Source organism: Suncus etruscus, chromosome 1, assembly GCF_024139225.1.
Source record: "Suncus etruscus isolate mSunEtr1 chromosome 1, mSunEtr1.pri.cur, whole genome shotgun sequence".
In the NCBI taxonomy this organism is placed as follows: Eukaryota; Metazoa; Chordata; class Mammalia; order Eulipotyphla; family Soricidae; genus Suncus; species Suncus etruscus.
This window is the reverse complement of record NC_064848.1, coordinates 159,241,182-159,258,706: the sequence shown is the minus strand read 5'-3', so window position 1 is coordinate 159,258,706 and position 17,525 is coordinate 159,241,182. Positions and strand designations below refer to the sequence as shown.

At 45.1% G+C, this 17,525-nt stretch overlaps 1 protein-coding gene across 1 annotated transcript in view; it reads right to left on the bottom strand.

The window, feature by feature from the left end:
• The window catches only part of PRPF8 (pre-mRNA processing factor 8), a 40,064-nt gene that overhangs the window by 2,897 nt on the left and 19,642 nt on the right, over positions 1-17,525 (bottom strand). The window contains exons 24-38 of the mRNA XM_049782026.1: positions 11,278-11,525; positions 10,998-11,177; positions 10,697-10,832; positions 10,031-10,200; positions 9,767-9,896; positions 9,537-9,683; positions 8,983-9,143; positions 7,727-7,918; positions 6,521-6,758; positions 6,288-6,416; positions 5,848-5,961; positions 5,354-5,527; positions 4,913-5,106; positions 2,946-3,185; positions 2,710-2,851 (exon numbers count right to left, since the gene is read on the bottom strand). Of these exons, the coding sequence (XP_049637983.1) occupies positions 2,710-2,851; positions 2,946-3,185; positions 4,913-5,106; positions 5,354-5,527; positions 5,848-5,961; positions 6,288-6,416; positions 6,521-6,758; positions 7,727-7,918; positions 8,983-9,143; positions 9,537-9,683; positions 9,767-9,896; positions 10,031-10,200; positions 10,697-10,832; positions 10,998-11,177; positions 11,278-11,525 (2,595 nt within the window). The remainder of the gene's footprint in view (positions 1-2,709; positions 2,852-2,945; positions 3,186-4,912; positions 5,107-5,353; positions 5,528-5,847; positions 5,962-6,287; positions 6,417-6,520; positions 6,759-7,726; positions 7,919-8,982; positions 9,144-9,536; positions 9,684-9,766; positions 9,897-10,030; positions 10,201-10,696; positions 10,833-10,997; positions 11,178-11,277; positions 11,526-17,525) is intronic.

Genomic DNA, 17,525 nt, shown 5'->3' with positions numbered 1-17,525 from the left:
ATTTTTTTCATTGTTTTTATGGCCACACCTGGTGACACTCAGGGCTTACTCCTGGCTATGTAGTCAGAAATCGCTCCTGGCTTGGGGGACCATATGAGATGCCAGCGGATCAAACAGCGGTTCGTCCTAGGCTAATGCTGGCAAGGCAGACGCCTTACTTCTTGTGCCACCGTTCTGGCCCGTTATTAAAATTCCTTATTAGGGCCGGGCGGTGGCGCTAAAGGTAAGGTGCCTGCCTTGCCTGCGCTAGCCTTGGACGGACCGCGGTTCGATCCCCCGGTGTCCCATATGGTCCCCCAAGCCAGGAGCAACTTCTGAGCACATAGCCAGGAGTAACCCCTGAGCGTTACCGGGTGTGGCCCAAAAACCAAAAAAAAAAAAAAAAAAAAAAAAAATTCCTTATTAAAACTTCCTTTTTTCTATCACTCAGTGGTGGTTGAGAGGTTCTTTGCTCTGTGCTCAGAGCTCACTCTTGGTGGGCTTTGGGGATCATATGGGGTGTCAAGGATTGAACCAGTATCAGCTGCATGAAGGCAAGCACCCTACCTATTCCAGTATTTTCTTGCTTATTTGGTTAAGATAAAGATTGGGAGGGCCCGGAGAGATGGCACAGCGGCGTTTGCCTTGCAAGCAGCCGATCCAGGACCAAAGGTGGTTGGTTGGAATCCCGGTGTTCCATATGGTCCCCCGTGCCTGCCAGGAGCTATTTCTGAGCAAACATGAGTAACCCCTAAGCACCGTCAGGTGTGACCCAAAAACAAAACAAAACAAAACAAAACAAAAAAAAGATTGGAGCCACATCCAGCAGTGCTCAGGACTTATTCTTTTTTTTTTTTGTTTTTGGGCCACACCCAGTGACGCTCAGGGGTTACTCCTGGCTATGTGCTCAGAAATTGCTCCTGGCTTGGGGGACCATATGGGACTCTGGGGGAATCGAACCCTGGTCCGTCCTAGACTAGCGCGGGCAAGGCAGAAGCAGATGCCTTACTGCTGCGCCACCGCCCTGGCCCAGGACTTATTTTTTTGTTTGTTTGTTTTGGGGCCACACCCGGCAGTGCTCAGGGGTTACTCCTGGCTGTCTGCTCAGAAATAGCTCCTGGCAGGCACGGGGGACCATATAGGACACCAGGATTCGAACCAACCACCTTTGGTCCTGGATTGGCTGCTTGCAAGGCAAACGCCGCTGTGCTATCTCTCCGGGCCCCCAGGACTTCTTCTTGACTGTGCTGAAGGAACTACATTTGGTGCCAGAACAAATGGGTCGGTCGCATGCAAAAGTAATCACCTTAAACCCTTTTATATCTCTGGCCTTTCCTGTTCATTTTTCCTGTTAATATTTTATTTCTGGGGGCCGGAGAGATAGCATGGAGGTAGGGTGTTTGCCTTTCATGCTGAAGGACTGTGGTTCGAATCCCGGCATTGCATATCCCCCTGTGCCTGCCAGGGGCAATTTCTGAGCACAGAGCCAGGAGTAACCCCTGAGCACTGCTGGGTGTGACCCCCCCCAAAATATATATATATATTTTTTTCTTTTTGCTATTCTATTGCTATTCTTAATTTTGGGGAGGCCATATGCGGTGGTGTTCAAGGTTTACTACTGGCTTTGTGCTTACTGGTGGGGCTTGGAGGATCATAGAAGTCCAGGAATCAAATCAGGGTCAGTCATGTATAAGGCAAATACCTTAACACGCTTTACTACCTCTCTTGGGCCAAATTTTGGGTTTTTAGTTGCTGTTATTTTTTTGTTTTGTTTAGTTTTTGGGTCACACCCAGCAGGCTCAGGGGACCATATGGGATGACAGGATTTGAACCACTGTACTTCTGCATGCAAGGCAAATACCCTACCGCCATGCTATTTCTCCGGCTCCTGGTTGCTGGTTTTTAATGCCATGCCTGGCAGTGCGCACGGGTTACTCCTCGATCACTGTAGCATTGTGTGTGTGCGCGCGCGCGTGTGTGTGTATGTGGTGTGTGGTGGGATGGGGGATATGACAATGATGTAATGTGGTACTGGGTATTAAACCTGGATCTCCTGCATTACAAAGTATTCACTCTAGTCTACAGACCTTGACTGTAGTGTCAGCCTCTGGCTCTTTAATCATAATATATATATAATTGGTTTTAGGGTCACACCCGGCAGTGCTTAGGGGCTACTCCTGGTTCTACACTCAGAAATTGCTCCTGCCAGGCCCGGAGGACCATACGGGATGCTGGGATTCGAACCACTGCCCTTCCTCCATGCTATCTCTCTGGCCCCAATATTTATTATATATTAATGGACTTGTTTCCAACTATCTGTCATTTTCTTCCAATAACTTTAGATGAGTAAGACGCCCAAAGATACCTAAACACACCATTCACAATTCTCTTTTTTGCTTTGGGGGTCACATTTGGCAATGCTTGGAAGTGGGAGGGTGGTATTGGTATTGCAATAATGCTTTGAATCCTGGTGGAAGGCAACAGCCTCACTATCTGGGTGAACCTTGTACGTTACTTTATCCACACAGCTTGCAACCAGCACCCCAAGTTCCAGGAAATCTCCAATGAGTTTAGGTACAGAAAACACTAGGCATATGGACTGGAAAAGTATCTCAATAGGCTGGACCACACATTGCAAGTCAATTCCCAGCACCACACAGCCCCTTGAGCACCATCATAAGTGAATCAAAACACATACATTGCTATGGCCTGGCTGAGCAAACTACTCACTTGGGCCCGAAGATCAGATATGCAGATGAATTTCTTAAGCACATTCTTGGGGAGAATGTAAGTGTAGCCAGTCTCCTTGATGTCATCAGATGAAACATAGATGTGATTGGTTCGTAAGTGCAGATTAGCAGCAGAGATGGCCCTGAAAACAGGTAAAGAAGGTCAGCACTTATCAATCCAGCATCTTAGATGCTTCGGGAACATTTTCCATCACTCCACTCTGGCCCTTATCGTACCTGACCCTCCACTCCGTCTTAGAGGAAAAAGTCTGAGTCTCATAGTTGCTGGTGGTAGAGGTGATAATCTCATCACCATGCTTGTTGACGGTGCGAGTCTGGGTTGCTGTCAGCTGTGACTGTTCCTTGGTTTGCTTTTCAATTTCAGCAATCTGCTGCCGCTGCTGTGATGGCGCCGAGATCTCCATGCCCAGGATGATGTCCCGAATCTCTGACTGTGTCAGTGATGCTACATTTACACTGTGGAAATAGTGGACAGTCATGTCACCCAGGAGGGTCCCTTCTCCTTTGTTACTTATGTCTCAATGACAATAATATAACTTGGTGGGACAGATGAGGCTGTACTCATGCTCCAAACAGTCCTCAGAAGACACACAGGAAGTGAAAAGCAAAAGAAACCAAAAAGAGAAGGACCAATCCTGGAAAAGCTGGTTCTGTGAAAGGAACCACAACTTTGCATACATTGCCGCGCTACTTACAACAGCCAGAATCTGGAAACAGCCCAGATGCCTGACAATAGATGAGTGGCTAAAGAAACTGTGGTACAGGGGCTGGAGAGATAGCATGGAGGTAAGGCATTTGCCTTTCATGCAGGAGGTCATCGGTTCGAATCCCAGCGTCCCATATGGTCCCCCGTGCCAGCCAGGAGCAATTTCTGAGCGTGGAGCCAGGAATACCCCTGAGCACTGCCGGGTGTGACCCAAAAACCACAAAAAAAAAAAAAAAAAAAAAATTAAAAAAAAAATTAAAAAAAAAAAAAAAAAGAAACTGTGGTACATATACACAATGGAATACTATGCAGCTGTCAGGGAAAAAAAAATGAAGTCAAGAAATTTTCCTATACATGAATGGACATGGAAATTATTATGCTGAGTGAAATAAGCCAGAGGAAGAGAGATACACACAGAATAGTCTCACTCATCTGTGGGATTTAAGAAAAACAAAAGACAGTATTGTCATAGTACCCAGAGACAATAGAGATGAGGGCTATAAGGACTGGCCCACGATATGAAGCTTACAGAGTGGTGAGTGGTGAGTTTTTTTCGGTTTTTGTTTTTTTTTTGTTTTGTTTTTTGGGTTTTGGGTCACACCCGGCAGCGCTCAGGGGTTACTCCTGGCTCTATGCTCAGAAATCGCTCCTGGCAGGCTCAGGGGACCATATTGGATGTCGGGATTTGAACTGCCAACCTTACCTCCATGCTATCTCTCTGGCCCCATGTAAGGTTTTTTAAACTTTATTGATTGATTAATTGGTTTTTGGGCCACACCCAGTGGCACTCAGGGGTTACTCCTGGCTTTGCACTTGGAAATAGGCCCTGGCAGGCATGGGGACCATATGGGATACCAGGAATCGAACCGGGTCCCTCCCAGGTCGGCCACATACAAAACAAATGCTCTACCATTGTGCTATCTCTCTGGCCCCACAAGCTAGTGTTTTAACCCCTGTGTTCTTAACTTTTTGTTTTCTTTTGGTTTTGACCACACTGTGGTACTTAGAACTCACTCCTGGACATGTGCTCAGGAATCACACCTGGCAGTGCTTGGGGGAACACTATGATGCTTTTGGCAATGCTTGAGAGTGGGAGGGTGGTAATGCAATAGCTTTATAATATTTTTGAATTGCTAGAAGGCAAAAGTCTCACTATCTGGGTGAACCTTGTACATTACTTTATCCATGCAGCTTGCAACCAGCACCCCAAGTTTCAGGAAATCTCCAATGAGTTTTAGGTTCAGAAAATACTGGGCACATGGACTGGAGAAATAGTTTAATAAGCTGGACCACATATTGCAAGTTTCCCAGCACCACACAGCCCCTTGAGATGGGAGATCGATCTGCTGCTTGCAAGACAAATGCCCTACTTGCTATACTACTACCCCAGACACCTTAACTTCTTGAAACTACAGGGAAGAGAAACTTCTTTCATCCCTTTTGGATCTTCCATTCCTTCCACCCAGTACGCACTTACTTGTTTTTCTTGCCATAGTCTGCCAAAATAAGATCCTTGAGCTGCACCTCCACCTTAATCCACTCCTCATCAGTGAGAGTGGGCCAAATGTGGTGTGGCTCTGTAATTGTTGTCTTGTCAGGCTTTAGGATCACCTTCGCCCGGTCATTGTTCACATGTAGGGCACGAAGGATCAGGATGAGGCGAGAGAAAGCCTGGGGAATCGATGCAGAAACATGGGAGTTAGGGCAGTATTTCAGCTTTCCCTTTCCCTGAGCCATTCTCTAACTTTGAGGGTGCTGCCCCCATTTTTAAGAGTCAAACTGATAAAGAACAGCATTGCTATCCCCTCCATAAACTGATGCTAAGCAAAGGCCCCACGTGGAGCCAGTGGGAAACACTATGAAGGATCCACTTGTGTCCCATCCCAGTGACCCTTTTCTCATACCGAATACCACATACCGTATATGATGAAATTGTCTTTAGCCAGTCATCATAGAGATTGAAGAGAACCATCTGGGGCTCAGTGGCTTTCAGGATGAGGTCCCCAAATTTCTCAACCTTCAGACAAGCCTGGAAGGGGAGCTGGAGCTCTGATCCTTTGATTACAATATTAGGGAAGTCCAGCAAGTGCACCTGGAATAAGATTAAACATGTGATTAATGATTAAAGCACTCCACTACTGCACCTGTTCCTTCTCTGCTAGTTGGAGCAATCTAGGGTGACCTGAGATTCAGCTCCAGCCCCAGCTCAGGATCCATGATCATTCTTGTGGATGACTGCTGAAAGCATAGGAACAGCCTGAATGGGTAAAAGGGATGGTCTAGACTAGAGTCTGTTCTGGTTGTGGGTTGAGATAAACCTGCCATTTTTCTTTCCCACATGAAAATATTTAAACATGATTAGCAAGGATGCCTGTGGGTCTTAGCCTGTTCGGTCACTGTACTCAGCCTCACCTCCAACGGGTCCAGCATACCCTTCCTGGTGACAATGATCTGCTTGGGCTGCTCCTCCACAGGCAGAGAGCGAATCAGAGCAGCTACCTCCTCAGCTGTCTTCCATTTAGCTAACTATAAAGTGAGCAGAAGAAGAAAAAGAAATGAGTCTCCACAGAGGCAGATCTTGTATTCATCCAAATGCTTCTATGAACCATCATTACTTAATGTTAAGATACTTCACAAGTTGAGAAACAGTGTCAAATGGCCTAGGTTGTGGCTCAGTGGCAGAGCTCCCGCTTCACATAGGTGAGGTTCTGGGCTCAACCACTGGCACTGCTGAGAAAAAGAAAAGGGGAGCAGTGCTGCCCCAGGCAAACAAAAAAGAAAAACAAGCAAACTTACGGCCCCCCCAAAATTAGGAGGATACAAGTTTCCACAGTCTCTGTTTCCCTACTTACCTGCCCCAAACGCTTCTGTCCGGCCCACACTGATGTGTGGATTATCTTGAGAAATAGCTGTCCTGTACGTGGATTGAAGATGAAAATGGCCCCATTGATGGGCTTGGTAGTCAAGTTCCCTTCAAAGGTCTAAAGAAAGATCACGAGTTAGTGTGACTAGAGACACCCTCCTGCCCGCTCTATTACTGCCCATGCACACAGAGCCTCCAAACCCTAATAATGCTAAGGCTCACCTTGTGGATAGTCACTCTGTAGACATTAGTGTCATCCACAAACCAGATAATCTGGTTGGAGAAGAGTTCACCATAGTTCTGTGAGGACAGATAGGGCTCAGTGGGCTCAGATGAGTATAGCTGGAGCCCCTTCCGGATCCGTTCACGTAACACATACAAGGCAGGGTTTGCTTTCATGATCTTAGCCATGGCCTGTTGTATGAGAGGCTTGCTTCCTGGAAACCAGTTTCCATAGGCACTGTGAGGGTGAAGAGACAAGAAAAATAAAGGGGCAGAGAAATCGTACAGAGGGTAAAGCACTTGCCCTGCATATGGCTAACCCAGGTTTGATCCATGGCTGGTCCCAAATACTACCAGAAATGATCCCTGAGCACAAAGCCAAGAAGAAGCCATGCAAAAAGCTGTGTGATCCAATCCCCCACCTCAAACCACCCCCAAAAAGGACAAAAATCAAGACCAGATCAACATTTTAAAAATAGGGCAAACACGGGGCCAGAGCAATAGCACAGTGGTAGGCCATTTGCCTTGCACGCAGCTGACCCAGAATGGACCTAGGTTCTATCCCTGGCATTCCATATGATCCCCCGAGCCTGGAGCAATTTCTGAGCGCATAGCCAGGAGTAATCCCTGAGTGTCACCAGGTGTGGCCCCAAAACCAAAACCAACCCCCGCCCAAAAAAAAAAAGGGCAAACTACAATTGGACAAAGACTAATTATTGGAGAACATGCTTGCAGGTGGGAGATTCAGTATTAAAACCTAGCACAGGGCCGGAGAGATAGCATGGAGGTAATGCGTTTGCCTTTCATGCAGGAGGTCATCGGTTCGAATCCGGCATCCCATATGGTCCCCCGTGCCTGCCAGGAACAATTTCTGAGCCTGGAGCCAGGAATAATCCCTGAGCACTGCCGGGTGTGACCCAAAAACCAAAAAAAAAAAAAAAAAAAAAAAAAAAAAAAAAAAAACCTAGCACAACAAGTATCCTAAACACAGCTGGGAGTGATCCTCAAGCACTTGCTGGTGTAGCCCCACCAAAACCCATAAAGACAACTGGTGAGGCTTATAAATCTGCCCATTTACAAAGAGTCAGGGAAGAGTCAATAACTCAGAGAGAGGAGGGACGAGCCGAACCTCATCTTACATGGGCAAACCAAATATCACCTATATAAAAAGATAAGGGACTGATGGGAAATACAAGCCTAACTTACCTATGCAGGTTATAGGCTAGGTCAATGGCGATGAGCACACCCGTGGGTGAAGGGTAAATACTCATGTTGTCTGTGGTATAGTCCAAGAACTTGGCCCGGGCATAGCGTTCAATGTCATGGGAATCATAGTCCCCCCAGCGCAACTGAATATCAATCCAATACTTCTGAGTAGTGGTACTGTCCATCACATCCCTGAGTGGAGACAAGAGGTTAGAAGTCCAGGTTTCTAGGAAGCAACTGGCACAACTGATACTATAAGAATTCTTCCGAGCAACTGGCAAGATGTGAGCTTTGCAAGCATAAAGCCTGTGACCATCCTTAGCACTGGTTAGTTCCAAGCATTGGGTGTGATAGCCCCCAAATAAAAGCAGTCTTGAAAAAATAAAAATTAGTTTCAGATCTATAAATCCTGGATAGCACAGCCATTCAACATCTTACACAGTCTATCATCCTCACTGAGCCTAAACAGTAACCCAGAAGGCTCAACTAATACCAACCACAGCCCAGTAAATCCTTAGACACTGATTTTAGTAACACCATAGAGAAATACGACAAACACTTCAAATTGACAATTGTTGATCTAAGTTTTGAAAATACCATTTGCCTTTGTGTTGTAACAAACAATATGAAGTAAACTTGTTTGTGCCTATGTGGAAGCAGGTTATGGTGATGAGTGGGAAATTGCTGAAGGGAAGGTCACACTGATGGCGGGATTGGTGTTTGAATATTTAATGCCTGAAAAGACTGTATTTTGAACAACTTGGCAAATCATGGAGTTATAGATCATATGAGATGTTGGGATTAGAGCCATTGTCTTTCTTGGATCGGCAACATGCGAGGCAAACGCCCTACCATTGTGCTATCTCTCTAGCCCCTATAATAAACTTTTTGTGAAATAGCTTCAGAGGGTTAGGGAGAGAACACAAAGGAATGGAACACATCCTTTGCAGGCAAGAACCCTGAGTTCAATCCTAAGCACCTCGAAGTCCCCCAGACAGCACCGGGGAAGTAATCCCGTAAGTGTAACCCAAAAACACAGAGAAAAAGAATTCTCCCAATCACTGCATCTAGATCTCAAAACCATGTCCTTTACTTATTACAAATAAGTAAGACCTCCCAGAGAATTCAAGACCAGCTGTGGGTATTGATAGGATCCAGTGGTTAATAATGAGTCCAAAGTTTGAAAGAGTAAGCAGGGTCAGTTGATAATAAAACTAAGGTTCCCAGATGTCAAGGGTTGGTCCTAAGGCACTTACTTGGAGTCTGCCAATAATGAAGGCCGAGAGACATTCCACTTATAGGAAGCAAAAAGCAGAATATCTGCACAGGAGGAATTCATCTTATATGATTTTCGAGGGTGGATTGTCTCCTTTTGTACTGTCTCAATTTCAAGTGCATCAAGTTCCTGGTCAAATACCTGGAAATACATATGGGCAAGTAAGGACAAATTTTGAAAGTCCACTTAGAATGTCGGCTTTGAGAATTTAAGGTAATATAACACTGAAAGCCACACACAGGAATCTTGTCTTCAGAGCTCTGAGGAAGAATTTCCCAAATCCGGGGCCAGAGAGATAGCATGGAGGTAAGGCGTTTGCCTTTCATGCAGGAGGTCATCGGTTCGAATCCCGGCGCCCCATATGGTCCCCTGTGCCTGCCAGGAGCAATTTCTGAGCCTGGAGCCAGGAATAACCCCTGAGCACTGCCAGGTGTGACCCAAAAACCAAAAAAAAAAAAAAAAAAGAATTTCCCAAATCCGAAAAGAATGAAGTTATCTGTTATGCAGGATTTTAGTCCCTCAACTGTAGCTCACCTGACACAAGTCCATCACTATGCTCTCATGGATCTTCTGCCACAAGTGAGCTCGGAAGATCTGAATGAGAGAGATCTTCAGTGTGGGGATCTTGCCGTGCATGAAGATACCCGTGAGGTCCAGTTGTACCTGAAAGCCCACGTAGACCTGGCAAGAGAGGGATACTTCAGTTTTCAAGACACAATCAAGGATGGAGAGCAACCTCTACCGTGTCTACCAATCACACTCACATTGGCCCGATTGATGGTGGGGGACCACCAGAGGGTAAATCGACGATTGGGGATCTGATTCAAACCAGATCGCTGAGCATTAGTTAGTTTCTTCCATTTCATGGACTCCTCAAAACCACTGGCCTTCTCCCTGAGAAGCAGAGACATGTGAAATCTATTAATTGCCAGATGACCTCCTCCTTCCTGGGGTTGACTGATGGCACAAAGGTACAGAGGGATGAGCACCCTTTGGTGTCAACCAGGACAGGGGAAGGGAATCCTCACCAGAAAAGCCCCTCCCAGGTGGGAAAATAAGTGCCCTTGAAAAGTGTGTGCTCTAGAATGCCTTCTACACCGCCCAGGGCCTGGATCATGTCTGTTCGGTAGTTGTTCAGGTTCCAGAGTTTGCCGTCATGCCGCTGGTGTGTCCACCAGAAAGGGTTTTGCTTCAAAACCTAGATGCAAAGCAGGTATAGTCAAGCTTCAGGGTATACTCTGCCAAGGATCCCAGCATGGCCATGAATTTTTTTTGTTAAATTTTTTTTTTGGTTTTTTTTTTTTTTTTTTTTTGGTTTTTGGGTCACACCCCGCAGTGCTCAAGGGTTACTCCTGGCTCTATGCTCAGAAATTGCTCCTGGCAGGCATGTAGGACCATATGGGACGCAGGGATTTGAACCACGGACCTTCTGCATGAAAGGCAAACGCCTTACCTCCATGCTATCTCTCCAGCCCCCAATTTTTGTTTTTTTGGGTCACACCTGGCAGCCCTCAGGGGCTATTCCTGGCTCTAAGCTCAGAAATCGCCCCCCGCAGGCTCAGGGAACCATATGGGATACTGGGATTCAAACCACTGTTCTGCATGCAAGGCAAACGCCCTACCGTTGTGCTATCTCTGGCCCATGGCCGTGAATTTTAATGGAATGACAATGTCTACCTGTTTGGTCCAAGTACCTGGTACTGCTTAAAGTCAGTTCGAACACGCCAGCCCTTATCATAAGCTAATGTATGCCGATCCTTCTGGAAGAGGGTGTTGATTCGAGGAATACCACGATCCCACGAGTCTTCTAGATCTTCTAAAGTCAATCGTCTGCCAAAGTTGGGGAGGGGGGAAGGGATCAAAGTTAAAGACATTCACGAGTAGTTCAACATTGTCCCTAACCAATAATGAGGAGCACACAGAACCTATCTGATCTCCACACAGAACTCAAAGTCCTCCCCTCTTTCCCCAGGGCAGCTTTAATCTGGTACGTACCTGTTCTGAGCAATAGCTTCTTGCCTCTTGAGTGCATACTCAGCCCAGACTCGCTGAGAATCAATAAATTCACTTTCCCATGGCTGTATGTAGCGATACAAATTAGGAATTAGCTGATCTTCCTCATGGCTCATTCCTGAACGAAAGTGTGTAATACCCACATCTGTCTGCTTGGACCACCTGTTTTGAAGCACAGCGAAGATTATAAGAAAAGTAAAACCTGGACATAAAGAACCATCTCTTCCCTCAGGATCTGGCAAGATTTCCAGCACAGTCCTACCTGAGGTCAGACTGGGGAATGAGCACATGGCCCATTGAGAGCATGCCAAGTCCACCCAGTTCCTTAGGAGTATAGAACACAACAGGGGGGAAACGACTTGGCATTTTGGAGTTGAGACCAATCTTGATGCGTGTCTGGATCTTATTCTCACACTTAACCAAGAGGTCCAGGAGTTCTTGAGTGTTTACCACAGCCTCCCGAAAGTATGTCATCAGGCCAATGAGAGCTGTGTTCCACTTATTCACAATCTGAAAACAGAAGACAAGAAGTAATTATGGATAGGGTAAGAGGGGGTGAACCCAATTCTCAAGTTTGAGCTCTGTCATTACAGGTGAAATCAAAACCACTATTAAAAGCCACTTCACACCCACTTCAATGACTGGAAGTCAAAAAATAGTGACAACAGGGCAGAGAGAGCATAGTGGTGGAGTGTTTGCCTTGCAAGTAGCTGATCCAGAATGGACCGTGGTTCAAATCCTGGCATCCCATATGGTCCCCCATGTCTACCAGGGGCAATTTCTGAATGCAGAGCCAGGAGTAACCTCTGAGCGTGACGGGTGTGATCCCCAAAAAGAAAGATAGTGACAAACAGTGCATGAAGAACTTAAATATGCTACTATTAGAAACATGAAATGCTCAGACCTTTGAAATAGCCTGGCAGTTTCTTGAAAGGTTAAACAGAGATCTTAAGGGCCTGGAGAGATAGCACAGCGGCGTTTGCCTTGCAAGCAGCCGATCCAGGACCAAAGGTGGTTGGTTCGAATCCCGGTGTCCCATATGGTCCCCCGTGTCTGCCAGGAGCTATTTCTGAGCAGACAGCCAGGAGTAACCCCTGAGCACTGCTGGGTGTGGCCCAAAAACAAAAAAACAACAGAATATTATTAATCACAGATATAGAAAAGTACTAATAAAAGATATAGAAGGGTACTAATAACATATAAATATAATATAAATGAAGTTTATTCTAACCCAGACTAAAAGAGCTACATGTTATATAAATCCATGTAATAAATATCCATATTAAACAAATTCACATAAACACAAATAGATCAACATTTGTTAGGAGCTAGGTACATGGGAGGGGGACAATAGGTTGAGACTGATAGTTAAAGGGTACACTGCCTCTTTTTTTCTGTTTTGTTTTTTGGGCCACACCTGGCAGTGCTCAGGGGTTACTCCTGGCTCTACGCTCAGAAATCGCTCCTGGCAGGCTCTGGGGACCATAAGGGATGCCGGGATTCGAAGCATGAAAGGCAAATGCCCTACCTCCATGCTATCTCTCCGCTCCCCACTGCCTCTTTTTGAGATAATAAAAACCTAGAGGACTAGAAAGATAGGACTTCAGGCAGGGCATCTGCTTTGCATAAAGTCAACCTGAATTTGATCCCTGGCACTCCCTATAGTTCTCCCTCACGCAAACAGGTGCACACCGCAAACAGGTGCACACCTGAGAACAGAACCAGGATTAAACTCTAGCACTAATGTGTATGGTCCAAAAATAAACAACAAAAATGTTAGAAGAGAACGGAGAATCAGTAAACAGTTCAATGGTTGAATATAGGGAACGTATCTTAACCCCTGTACCATCTTTCCAGTCCACATTGTATTTATATTACAATAAACACAACTGAAAAAAATGTATGGTGTGTGCACCAAGTGTGCAAAGAACTCAACCACATGTATGAAGGAACAAGCATTGCCCCTTCCTTCCTCCTCTTGAAAAAACACCAGAGGCTGGGGCCGGAGCGGTGGCTCAAGTGGTAGAGCGTTTACCTTGCACATGGTAACCTAGGACGGACTGCGTTTCGATCCCCCAGCATCCCATATTGTCTCCCAAGTCAGGAGCGATTTCTGAGCGCATAGCCAGGAGTAACCCGAGTATCACTGGATGTGGCCCAAAAAACCCAAAGGGAAAAAAGATACCAGGAGAAATGACTCAGTGCTTAGAGCACATGCCTACACAAGGCCCCAGAACTGCTGGTACGAAAGGGTGCATAGGAGGGAGCAAGCAAAATAAATTTCCTGGTAAGAGGTACAAAAAGATTGATGTTTGTAGGAAGGCAGAAAAACAACCTTGAGGAACTTCATAAACTGAAGCTCACTATGCTGCACCTTATGAATCAGATAAGAGGCTGGATTAATAGTACAGAGCGTAGGGTTGCACATGGCAACCTTGTCTTGCACATGGCCGACCCAGGCTCAATGCCAGACACCCTATGTGGTCCCCTAAGCCCACCAGCAGTGATTCCTAAGCAGTACCGGTTATGTTACCCCCCAACTCAAATTAGATTCAGAAGCCACACCCCTACTTTTGTTAATTTTAGTTGTTGCTGAGGCTCAAACACAGAGTTTCATACCTGAGGTCTATGCTCTAGTTGAGTACTCACTGACCTGTTTGTTTTTTTTTTTTTGTGGGGGCGGGGGGGAATCGCGGGAAGACTGGGCCACACCCAGTCTTTAAAGAGGTCACTCCTGGCTCTGCACCCAGGATTTACTCTTCATGGAATTCAGGGGAATATATGGGATGCTAGAGATCGACTCTGGACTGGCTATAAGCAAGGCAAATGCTCTACCACTATGCTGTTGCTTGGGTCCCTCCGTTTTATTTTGGCCCTTATCAAAGCCTTAAATCTTCTAGCCTTATTTCATATTTATTGGTAGAACTAAAGAGAAGTCTCTTATGTCCAACCTTGGGATATATACAAAGAATCTAACAGCACTATTGGCAGTGGCAGCAAAGGTAACATCAGCCAAAGGAATAGAACATTTTAGAGGACAAAAATAGCTCTATGGTTCAATCACCTCTAGCCCTATTGGAGATTTCCTTATACATCTTGGGAAACTGAAATTTCTTCTTGCAATAAAGCCATATAGGTAGAGAATTACTGTCCTTTTATATGATAACCTCAACTCTATAATTAGTGAGTAAATAATAAGCAATCAATCAAAAATATAGATTATGCTCAATATTTCTTACAAAAGCTCTCTGAGCTAGTAATAACATCAATAGCTCCACTTTATGGTTGAATGAATTGAGGTCCAAGTGGATGATTTGCTCAGAATCTCAGCTAGTCATGTGACAGAGCTGTGCATGAATTCAGTTTGAATATAGACTCAGTATCCCAACTATATGACAACTGTCTCCCCAACCAGACAAGCCTACATTACTTAGGCTCTGCCTATTTCCTTTGCGCTACATTATCCCACAAGATGCTGTAAAATATGCCTGTTCTGCATTCTTCCTTATCACCCTTTCCCTTAATCCAGGATTCCCAAAGGTCAAAACCCTTGAATCCTTGCACTCTATCCTTTACTACTCCATATAGTAAAAGCCCTTTGCCATTAATACTAGAACAGATGGGGCCGGAGCAGTGGCGCAAGTGGTAGGGCGTCTGCCTTCCATGTGCAACCTAGGACAAACTGCGGCTCAATCCTCTGACGTCCCATATGATCTCCCAAACCAGGAGCAATTTCTGAGTGCATAGCCAGGAGTAACCCCTGAGCATCACCAAGAGTGGCCGCAAAACAAAACAAAACAAAACAAAACAGAAATACCAGGACAGAGAAATAATAGGCTGGGTTTGATGCCCAGCACATGGTCCTTTGAGCACTTCCAAGGAATAACTCTGAGCATTGATTTGGGAATAGCCCAAGTACAGCCAGGTGGAGGCCCCAAACCAAAGACCACTCCTAACCCACTACAATCCACACTTTCTTTTCCTCCCATCATTAAGTAGCTAAGTGCATCTAAAACTCATGCTTCCTCTCCCTGACATCCACCCACACCCTTACTCTCAGCTTCTTAGACCCTCCATGTAAGTCCAACACTCCATCCCTCACTTATGTCTGTGCAAAGCTAAATGTTTGAGATTATTTTTTTCTCTTCTGAGTTTTTTTAAGCCACAGATGGCACTGCTCAGGATCAAACCCTGGATATCTGTGTGCAAGGCAATCATCACCCACTGTACTATTGCTCCAGCCCTAGACATTACTGTCAGAGTTAGAAAATGCTGCCCTTTCATTCTCTAAAATTGCTCAATTCCTCTGGATTACTATACCATCAATTTTTGTGTATCTGTTGTATTCCAACAAGTTCCTTAGAAGTCAAGACATTTAAAAGATAGGTTTTGGGGCCAGAGAGATAGCACAGTGGTAGGGTGTTTGTCTTGTATGCAATTGAGCCAGGATGGACCTTGGCATCTCTTATATACCAGGAGTAATTTCTGAGCGCAGAGCCAGGAGTAACCCCTGAGCACTGTTGGGTGGGGCCGCAAACCGAAAAAATAAAATAAAATAAATAGGAGCTATAGCACAGCAATAGTCGTTTGCCTTGCATGTGGCTGACCTACGACGAACCTTGGTTAGATCCCCGGCGTCCCATATGGTTCCCCAAAGCCAGGAGTAATTTCTGAATGCATATCCAGGAGTAACCCCTGAGCATCACCAGATGTAGCCAAAAAAACAAAACAAAACAAAAATTATTAAAAAATAAATAAACGATAGGCTTTAACTCTTATCTCCCTCTAGGTGGCAGCCTTTCTCCTCTTACTTCAGCTCTGCCATTCTCACATCCCATAAAGCTTTACCCACTGCAATTTGGCCTCCAATTGCATTATTTCTGAAAGAGTTCTCCCTAAGGTCATTCATGACGTCTTAACTGCCAAACTCAATGGGTACTTTTAGAGTCATCTCTAACAGAAATGTTCTTAGACAAGGACACTGTTAAAGGACTTGTCCCAGTTCTGGACTTTCGTTCAAGGCCTTGGCTCCTATGACGCTGTGTTCCCTTTGATCTCCTCATGTGGTCCTAAATTCCTTACAGTCCCTCAGAAATTCCCACTCTGGCATATCTTTCTCCCATTTTAAAGAGAGATCTTTAAATGATAAAGTATCGCTGCTTGGATATCCTACAGAACCCTAAAATAACTCCTGAGAGCTACAGATGTGAGAATGAAGATTAAGTACTAACCTTGCTAAGTAAGGCACTGAGGCACTGAGTTTGAACCCTGACACTGCAAAAAAAAAAAAAAAAAAAAAAGGTATAATTTGGAGACAAAGCAATAGGTAGAAAAAACAGCAGGTAGAATATGACTTGCATGCCAACCTAGGTTTAATCTCCAGCCTCCCATATATTCCCTAAGCCCCACCAAAAGTGATTCCTGAGAACAGTCATAGGAACTGTGAGTATTGCTATTTGGGGCCCAAAAACAAACAAAAAATGGTGTATTTTATTCTTCCTTTTGGAACTTACCTGGTTGTACTCAAGATTTACTCCTGGCTCTGTACCCAGGAATCACTCCTTATGGTACTCAAAGGACCATATATGTGGGGCCAGAGATTGAACTGGTTGGTCACACACAAGACAAGCATCTTAAGTACTATAGTATTTCTCCAACCAATTTTTTCACTTTTCTTACTTGTTCAATACATTTCTCTCTCTAGTTTCAAATTCATTATGAGCTGCCTATCAATTCTACAGCTGATCAGCCTACACTTAATCTGCCTACGAAATTCAAAATTTCCCATTTCTGTGACCTGGTTCTGTTTCAGTTCACAGTACAGTAACATAATCAAGTCATTCCTTTTCCTAATGGTGAAAAGGCACAGAATTTGCATACACAAATTCTCATCTAATTCTGCCTTTAAGTACACCTATCATCAGTTGGCCTACAGAAGCCATTGAGGGGGAAGTAATGTTAGTTCAAAATGTTAGTTCTTAAGGCTGGAGTACAGAGGGCAGGGTATTGCCTTACACACAGCAAACCTAGCAGCTGACCTTGGTTTGATTACCAGCGTCCCCTATGGTCCCCTGAGCACTACCAAAGAGTTCTAAATGAGAGCCAGGAGTAAGCCCAGAGCCTTTCTCTGTGTTCCCCGCTTTTAAATATCTTTATTTAAGCACCATAATTACAAACATGTTTGTAGTTGGGTTTCAGTTACAAAAGAAAACCACACACACCCTTAACCAGTGCAACCTTTCCACCACCAATGCCCCCTACCTACAAACATGCTTGTAGAGTTTCAGTTACAACACTCTCTCTCTCTCTCTCTCTCTCTCTCTCTCTCTCTCGCTCTCTCTCTCTCTCTCTCTCTCTCTCTCTCTCTCTCTCTCTCTCACACACACACACACACACACAGACCCTTAACCAGTGCAACCTTTCCACCACCAATCCTCCCCCACCTGCGACAGGCATTCTATTTCTCTCACTCAATACATTGTCATGAAAGTTCTCAGTGTAGTTATTTCT